Below are 10,094 nucleotides of genomic sequence, written 5' to 3'. Positions count from 1 at the left end.
TGGCAGTTAGCAGCATGTCTGAAGAGATCTGAAGAGAAGAAGTTTGGTGTGAAGTCGCGATGAAAAAGAAGAAGTTTGGTGCAAAATGAGGAAGAGGCTAAGTCTGAAGGCTCGGTGAAGAATTTTGACTGATTTTCCGCGGCACCTGCACTTTGGGTGCCGCGGAAAGTAAGTTATTATTTTAATAATTTATTTTTAGCAACACCCGATTTCAGTGGGTGCTGCGGAAAGTAATGTCTTTTTTAAATTTTTAGGAATACACTACACCTTTTTTAAGAGGTGTAGTGTAAAGTTATGTTTATATGATCAACTTGGGAATACACTACACCTTTTTTAAGATGTGTAGTGTAAAGCTATGCTTATATGATCAATTTTGTAGTAGTGTATATATATATATATATATATATATATATATATATATATATATATATATATATTTAATAGATTTGAATAATATAACATAATTTTAATATTTCAAATGGTACACACACCGAAATTCTTAATGGGATTCTTGGAGATTTACACACCAGAATTCTTAAACGAAATCAAAGTTTCTAGTGTACTAAAACATACATTGACTTTGAAAACTGGTTCACTGGTCATGTTGATGAGAAATATTGACCATTCTGTTGGTTCTTTTGATTTGTGTAATGGTACTAGCATACTGTGTTACGAGATACAGTGCTAGGGTCGAATTCGGTTACGGTCCTTTTACCTAGTTGGCTTGTTAGTTTAAGTTAGAGAGCTCGAAATACGTGACAGAGAGTCATAGGTTCATGACGATGGTCTCATATGAATATATAAATTTTAAAATAATTTTATTTTGAAGTTGCTGTTGTTGTTGTTGTTGTTGTTGTTGTTGTTGTTGTTGTTGTTGTTGTTGTTGTTGTTATTATATTATTATTATTATTATTATTATTATTATGCTACCAAAAAAAGAATTGTGACCAAAAAACCCTAGCTTCTTCGTTTCTTCCCCTTAGGTTTTTTTTTTGAGAGTGTTTCTTCCCATTAGCTTCTTCACCCTGTTGGATACACAGCAGTAGCGAAACACAACCCCTCTTCCTCCCTCTCTCCTTCTCGATCTGCTGGTGACGGTGAGGCGGTTCGACGGCGGCTCGAGAGTCAAGGCGCAGACCGACAGCGAGGCAGCCAGGCAGTGATACATTAATTCCTCAGCTGCGACTTGCGAGTCTGCGAACTGCCGACCTCGACCAGCGACCGCGACGGCAAGAATCGAGTACTGCTCCGCGAGACCGCGACCGCGACCATCCCTGCTCCGCCACCGCGACTGCTGCTCGCGTGCTTCACCACTGGACTGGACGGCTGCTCCATTGCCCCACTGTGTTCTGGTTAGGGCTGTTAACGAACCGAACATAAACGAACGGAGGCTGTTCGTGTTCGTTTGTTAAGGATTTTGGGGTGTTCGTGTTCGTGTTCGTTTGCTAAGGTTTTTGAAAATCCTGTTCGTGTTCGTTTGTTAAGCGTTCATTAGTGTTCGTTAACGTTCGCGAACATGTTCACGAACGTGTTCGTTAACATTAACGAACACGTTCACAAACATGTTCATTTACGTTCATGAACACGTTCGTGAACACTTAATAACCAAACACTTGCATATGTTCATGAACACAATTTGTTCGCGAACAATAAATAATATGCGAGTCATTTTCATTTTTGGTCCTACTGTTATTAGGACATTGCCAATTTTAGTCCACTTCATTAATTTTTGCCATATTGCGGCCAGTCTTATTTAGTCCTTGCCACTTTTAGTCCACCGTTAAATTTTTTGTCAAATAACTGTCCAAAACAGGGGTTTTTTTGTTCTTTTCATGCTTTGATCATCTCATTAACCCTTTGCAGTAATTTTTCTTACACATTTTCATACAATGAAGAGGTCCGGCGAAAGCCCTGGCTTTGTAATGTGGCTCACATGACTTTCGCTGGACATCTTCATTGGATGAAAATGTGTAAGGAAAATCACTATAAAGGGTCAAGAAGATGACCAAAGCATGAAAAGACCAAAAATACCCCTGTTTAGGACGGCCATATGACAAAAATTTTAACGGTGGACTAAAAGTGGTAAGGACTAAATAAGACTAGCCGCAATGTGGCAAAAATTAATGAAGTGGACTAAAATTAGCAATGCCCCAATAATAATAGGACCAAAAATGGAAATGACTCATAATCTGCATTCAGATTTTCACGAACAATTATATATATATATATATATATATATATATATATATATATATATATAAACATGTTCGCGAACATTATTAAACGAACACTAAACGAGCTTGTTCACGAACACTACTAAACGAACATAAACGAGCTTGTTCACGAACACTACTAAACGAACACAAACGAGCTTGTTCGCGAACACTTAGCAAACGAGCTTACCACTGTTCAGACTCTGTTCGTTTGTTAACCGAGCTCTAAATTTTGTTTGTTAATGTTCGTTTACCTTAATAAACGAACATAAACGAACGCTTACCGAGCTCGAACACGAGTAGTTTGTCGAAAGCTCTGTTCGCTAACAGTCCTAGTTCTGGTAAGTGTTAATTAAACTAATAATTATATTTTTTATGATTATTTATATTTTCTTTAATTTCTATGATTATTGTTAATGGATAGTATTTATAGTAATTATGATTATTGTTAACAATTACAACTATTTGTGATTTTGTTCTTGTATAGTTAATTTTTATTGCTAGGAATGCTAGGTAATGCTATTTGTTCTAGTATTGTTAATTTTTATAATTTTCAATCCAGTACTTCAGTTTTTATAATGCTATTTGTTATAGTATATTTGTTCTAGTACTTCAGTTTGTACAGTTTGCTACAGTCTAAAAACATGTAGATGTTGTGAACATATGATAAGGAGTTAGTCTGATAATTTAGCACACATTTTCTGCAAACCACTAGATAATTATATGTGCAAAGATGTGCTATTATGCTACAGTATGCCTTTTTAATGAGTCATGAAGTGTTGCCACTACCTGCTGCCAGTATTTTACCATCTCGATCACAAGCAAGCCTTCTTTTCACTGCTAGAGTTGCCTTAGTACTGTCAATTGCAAGTCTAAGTTGTATATCAACAACCTAACCAAACATCAGAAAAGAACGTGTATGGCAAAAAAGAAGCAAGTTAATAAACCAGATGTAAAGGCTCTTGCATTTCTAAAACTTTTTTTCTTTGAACTGGATGTTCATTGAATACTAACAACTAATCTGTGATGTTGGATTCTTATCTTAGTCTATATGTTCATTGAACTTTTTCTTTCACTACCTTCCTTTACCTAATTATATTTTGCATAAATTTGAACATAGGTGGTCATTGGTTGTGAAAATTGTGTATAAGTGAGTACAAACTAACAATGCCTTGCAGCACATTCCGTATTCTAATGCCTTATATTTAATGAGCTAACTTAAAGGCTAGCCTAAGTGTGGACACACATTAGTTGTTACAAAACTCAGAAAGCCACAAAATCAAACTATAAACATGTATTTGTTGGCTTTATTGCTACTTTAAAATTATAAGTTTGTATTTATTTGTTGGATGGCAGTGCCCAAAGTTCAACAAGGATTTAAGAGCTGCTACAGGAGGACCATAATTTAAAACACATGAGGGAAAGCTTTCAGAAGTCAGAAACAATCTGCGTGAAGCAGGTAAATATTTAGAGTAGGTATCAAGTTACAAATGGGCAGATTGTGTATCAAGTTATATAGAGTAGGTATGCATTTGATTAGAAATTTGTAAACATTTAGACTTAGTGATTGAAATTGTTCATTGTATTTTGAAGTAGATGATGAATATTTGTGTATTTTGAAATACTTTACATACTAGTAGAAGATTATACTAATGAATTGATATTTTGGTATTTATGGTGTTTACATAAATTATTTTATTATATTATGCTTAAAATCAAAACAGGTTAAAAACAACGGTTTAAAACCGTTGTCTATGAATGTAAGAATAATGGTTTTTAACAGTTGTCTTATATATCAAGGACAACGATTAAAAACCGTTGTCTATCAATGTGACTTTCAACAACGCTTGTTTTAACTACACTCAATAGACAACGGTTAAAAAACCGTTGTCTTTTCTAGAAAAGACAATAGTTAAAAATCGTTGTCTATGTGCGTGACTTTTAACAACACCGGTTTCAACAACACTCAATAGACAACGGTTAAAAAACCGTTGTCTTTTATAGAAAAGACAACAATTAAAAACCGTTGTCTATGTGCGTAACTTTTAACAACACCGGTTTCAACAACACTCAATAGACAACGGTTAAAAAACCGTTGTCTTTTATAGAAAAGACAACGGTTAAAAACCGTTGTCTATGTGTGTAACTTTTAACAACACCGGTTTCAACAGCACTCAATAGACAAGGATTAAAAAACCGTTGTCTTTTATAAAAAAGACAACGGTTAAAAACCGTTGTCTTTTATAAAAAAGACAACGGTTAAAAACCGTTGTCTATGTGCGTGACTTTTAACAACATCGGTTTCAACAACACTCGCAACGGTTAAAAAACCATTGTCTTTTATAGAAAAGACAATGGTTAAAAGCCGTTGTCTATGTGCGTGACTTTTAACAACACCGGCTTCAACAACACTCAATAGACAACGGTTACAAAACCGTTGTCTTTTCTAGAAAAGACAACAGTTAAAAACTGTTGTCTATATGCGTGACTTTTATTCATACGAACTTGTTTTTATATATTTACAAATTTAAACAAGGTCCTTAATCAGGTGAGAACCATGTCCCAGGTAAAAACGTAAGGACAAATCCAAGTCATCGATCTAGTAGATCTAACGGTTGAAATAAACAAAAATTTATAATATTTATGAAAATGACCCCGCTCATTTTAAAAGTTTATAATATTTATGAAAATGACCCCGCTCATTTTTTACTTGATTTCTCATCCATCAGATCTTACAGATCAATGGTTTAGATTTGTCTTCACGTTCTCACTTGGGCGCATAGTTCTTATATGATTAGGATTCTTTAAACAAATATATATATATATATATATATATATATATATATATATATATATATATATATATATACCAAATCCTCAATTTCCTAATCCAAATTTTCACAATTGTTCTTTGTACATATTTTCTATGCGAGTCTATAATGTTTCTGTCTGACTGCAGACACATGTGAAGAGGTCTGCTTAGTTTGGACTTATTTTAGACTAAGAAATTTGAAATATACATTGTGAACTTGTTTTTTAAATTTTCAAATTTAAATTATTTATAAAAATAAATAAATAAATAAATATGTGCTTAAGTTAACTAAGGAATGTTTGTGCTCTCAATCGAACCGAAATTCAAACCGTACCAATTCCAAGCTGTAATCAAACTATTTCAGTCCTAATAGAAACTAAACCGACCTAAAATCTGAAACCGAACAAAAAAAAAAAAAACCTAAAACACCCGTCCCTAGTCCTAATCATTAAAAAATATTTAAAATTTACTAATCTAAAAACATAATAAATGTGAATGAAGGTTATACCATTTATTTATGTCCATTTTTCTGTTAAATATTTTTGTACATTATGCTATAAAAGTTATACTTTACAATATATTAGACAAACATATCCCTACCGTTTTAACTTCCGTTATATTTTCCACTATTGTTACCATGCACATGCATCCACTATATATTTTCTTATTTTCTTCAATAATAATAATAATAATAATATATACATATTATATATTGGATTTATATGTTAGTTATTTCTTAAAATATAAATATAAAATTTATAAAAATATTTTACATTATTATTATTATTATTATTATTATTAATAATTTAAATCTAAAATCTAAACAAATTTAAAATTTTAATATAAATTATTAATATTGGGCACCTATTTTTTTACGCGCATAAAAAAAACTAGTTATACAATGTATTCGTATAATAGCTACACATTTTACAAACATTTTCATTATTTTAGCAAATGTTTTGACATTGCTCCCGTTTTCATTTCTAGGAAACGGCTTGCTCCAATTCTCTTTTCCCTCTTTTGTAGAAATTCCAAAGCTCTCCGCCCTCGGCGTCTCTGGCTCAAAGTTTAGGGCTTACCAGGTATAAAATTTCCCCTTTCTATCTATGTTTTTTTTTCTTTGTATGTGTAAATTGGTTATAGAAATCAACCATTTTGTTATCGGGAAATCTCTATTTTTCATTTCTCTCTTTATTTCCCGTGTGTTTGTTTTTAGACATTTTTCCAGATTCATAAACTGAACTGTATTTTTATTCATATACAAAATTACACAAAATTTTGGAAAAAAATAATTCTAACATTTGTTAAGTGGCAATATTTTTCACGACTAAAATATTTGATGAAATCCAATTTGTATAAATTTTGCAATAATCTTGCTTGATTGTTACTCATAATTTATCACAGTATAGGCATTCTTGTATATGTATACATACTTGTATATTACAATATATGCATTTGTGTGTGCGTTTGTATTTGTATGTATATTGTCTTTATTGAGTATTCTTTATAAACATTCTTGCTTGCTAGTGTATGATCGATCCAATGGTCTCATGCGATATAATTGTTGTTTATGTATCCATCTTCAATTCTTATTGTGTGCTGTTTAATTTGTGTTTACTGCATGCTTAATCCATAAGGCAACCCATGATCCATATGTGTATGCCATCTCGTGCGTGCTTTCTGTGTATAATTGAATGGTCTCAGCTGAAAAGGAATGTAATTGTTGTTTATGTATATATCCATTTTGATATTGTTTGTATTTTGAAATATAATTAATTATTACCGACTTTTGTTGTTTTGATTTGCTTTTGAATTCTCCCTGTTTTTATAGTGAGTTCAGACATGTGGTTTTGTTATTATGTTTTCAGGTTCTTTAATTTTCAGTTGAGTATATGTACTTGTGTGTATACATTTTTAAACATTTTCAAGTTGTAAGGTCATGGCTTATGTGACCACTGAGGTCTTCGAGCTCACGATGAATAAGTGGAGAATGGAGGTGGATGAAATGGACAGGGAAATCAAGAGTATGAATGAGACGTTGGAGTCTATGTGGGTCGATGTAAAAGAACGTGACAAGAAGCTAGAAGAACTGGACAAGAAGGGAAAAGAAGGGGACAAGAAGTTAGAAGAATTTCGCAAGGATGTAGAAGAACTTCGCAAGAAGCTAGACAAGGCGCTAGAAGAAAGTGACAAGAAGTTCGAAGAACTTGGCAAGAATATAAAAGAACTTGACAAGATGCATGAAGAAATGCAAGAAGAAAATGGGAAGATGATAGAAGAATGTTGGAAGGATATAGAAGAAGAATTTGGCGAGATGTTGAAATCAATTCAATGAGGTGAAGGCATCTTGGTCCACTTTAATTTAATGATCTCAAGAATTGTTGATGTGATGCAAGTAGTTTTGTAGGTCTTCTCTGCAAAATTTGCACATAGTCCTATATTTTTTTTTTTCCAATTCACAATTGTTTGAATTACACAATCTATTGAGTGCAGTTGTATGCTATTGCTTACCTCTACTCCTTCCTCTATTTAATTTTTTGTGATTCTTTCCTTTCATTTTCTTTCTTTCTTGCCTTCCAGATGAAGTTTCTCATCAAGTAGTGGTACATCAACATATCCATACCCAAAAAAAAAACCCATTTAGTATTGATCTTTATCAATTTTCGTCATCGACTTTCAATTTGACTAAAAATAGTCAATTAACTATTGATTTTGTTCCAAATTTTGTTCACTGAACGTTCATTTTTAGTTATACTACTAAAAAATGAACTTTCAATACAATAAAAATATTTATCAGTGTTCCACATTATAGTCCAGATTATAATTTGTCATGTAAACTTGATCTCCCTCTCTCTCTCTCTCTCTTTAATTTTAAAATCAAACCTTAGCTTTTTGCATACGTTTGACTTTGATATCAAATTGAATGTTATTTTCTTGGTCGACTTAAATTCTATTGATAATTTGATTGCAAATTTATTATCTATATATTTACTAAATTTTTTAATACTATATACAAGTGAGTATGCAATAATTGGTTTGTTTGGGTTAGGTAAAAATAATTTATAGTTATGATGAAAAGATCAGACCAAGTTCAGTTGTTCTCATACAATCAAATTTTGTATTCTAAATTTTGGTATAATCAATAAAGGCCATGTTTGGTAACATAGTTAACTTATTAATCAATTTTGATTTATTTGACCATTATTATCTATTTGACTTTTTTTTTTGAATACTACTGACTTTGTTACAATGTAGTATCTGTTCATAGCTACTTATCTGTTTGACTTTGTTAAACATTTAATATAAGTGTTTAATTAATTAACTTTTTGTAACAGTTTTTTTTTTTTGAGGAATTGTAACAGCTTATTATTCCAAAATGTTAAAATTCAAAAATCTGCTCAAACATTCAATCAGCTGGCTTGAATGAGTTGGGAGCTAGTGAATTTACTATTACACTTATTACTTGTATTCATAAAATTCAAATTAAGATTTTATGGGAAATTAAAACTATGAATGACTCACTTCTTAGATTATTGCTGAAGTAGCATTAAAAAGTGCGAAGGTATTTTGGTTATCATAAATATTAAGTTTTTTTTTTCTTTTTAAAAAGTAGTTCAAATTTATTATTATTTTTTTAAAGTAATAATATATATGGTAGCGTTTAGTTAAGAATATGTTTCCGGGTAAAAGGTGAAGATTCATTCATTTGGTAAATTAAAGGTGGATGATTTTTGAAAAATAAGGAAAAAGAGGAAAGGGTTAGTTTTATGTAATTGAGATTGTATTTTTTTTAAATACTAAAACTCTCAACTATTGATGAACTCTAATGAGCGGCAATGATTAATCTTCCCTTTTTTTGACAGGAAGATCATGTTCTCATTCAATCGAACTTCACTCTCTATATATAAGGGAGGGTTCAAGTAAGAACAGACTCCATAATAAAAAGTAATGACTGATTTGATTCATCAATTTGGTTAGATCAACGGTTGATGATTGTTAAAAAATAAGGGGTAAGAAATTTTGTTAATTTTATAAATATTGAAAACTCAAAAAATTATAATAAATATAAAATTAACATGTGTTTTGTTTAACTAAACTCCCCATCATTGATGAAACATAATTGACAGCTGAATTTGTCTATCACTTATCACTTTTTACTGTGACATCGGTAGTGAAAAAAAAAAAAAAGAGCAAACCAAAATCTTTCTATATATACAGAGGAGATAGATAGAGAGACACATAACTATATATACAGAGATAGAATCCATTCCTTTCAATCAATCTATCACCTAACTATATTGAAATAGTGACAAATGTGGTTGATGACAATAGCCAATATTGATACAGAAGAAATATTGAAACAGAAGAAATAATGAAGAATTGTGGGCACTTCATCTCTCTCTCTCTCTCTCTCTCTCTCTCTCTCTCTCTCTCTCTCTCTCTCTCTCTCTCTCTCTCTCTCTCTATATATATATATATATATATATATATATATATATATATATATATATATGTCAATTTGTCGGTATATCTGCTTGGACACCTATTATGTTGTGCATAACCTCTATATGAGAATCAAGTAGCTCAGAAATGACCAAATACAAAGCATCAACAATGTCTCAAGCCCATTTTAAATTTTTACTCGATCCACAAATTAAATAAAAGAAATGAAAATAAGGAAAACAATTGGTTAGGGTGGACTATTGATTTTGTACCAAATTCAGTCATCCAGTCAAATATTCATTTGGTACATCCAAGTTCAAGTGTGAATATGTTTTCTTGTAAGGGTGCGTTTGGAAACTCAAACCGGATTTTCAGTGTTTGGATGCACTTAAAAAATTTAATCAACGAAAAACATTTCCGATGACTTTGAAAAATTAGTCCGTTATTTTCCGGACCAAACTACATTGACAAACAACTAATGGTGACTTCCAGTACAAATTAAAGCCTTCCAGTACTCGTTTTCGACGGACTGGTTTCCACCGAAAACATTGTTTGTTTATTTTTAATTTTTTTTAAATAAATAACATTATTTTAATATTATTATAAATATTTTTATATTTTAAATA

General features: G+C 31.4%; 1 protein-coding gene across 1 annotated transcript; it reads left to right on the top strand.

The window, feature by feature from the left end:
- The first annotated feature begins 6,021 nt into the window (after positions 1-6,021).
- LOC116023203 (uncharacterized protein aq_1446-like) lies at positions 6,022-7,558 on the top strand. Its single transcript, XM_031264190.1, has 2 exons — positions 6,022-6,107; positions 6,962-7,558. Exon 2 carries the CDS (start codon positions 6,965-6,967, stop codon positions 7,358-7,360), a length of 396 nt encoding a protein of 131 aa, XP_031120050.1. The 5' UTR covers positions 6,022-6,107; positions 6,962-6,964; the 3' UTR covers positions 7,361-7,558.
- The last annotated feature ends 2,536 nt before the right edge of the window (positions 7,559-10,094 follow it).

Source organism: Ipomoea triloba, chromosome 6 (assembly GCF_003576645.1).
Source record: "Ipomoea triloba cultivar NCNSP0323 chromosome 6, ASM357664v1".
NCBI lineage: Eukaryota > Viridiplantae > Streptophyta > Magnoliopsida > Solanales > Convolvulaceae > Ipomoea > Ipomoea triloba.
This window is presented reverse-complemented; position numbering and strand designations above follow the sequence as displayed.

Bases quoted from the DNA above. Each gene is read 5' to 3' on its own strand.
- LOC116023203 (XM_031264190.1), top strand. From the start codon at position 6,965: ATGGCTTATGTGACCACTGAGGTCTTCGAGCTCACGATGAATAAGTGG.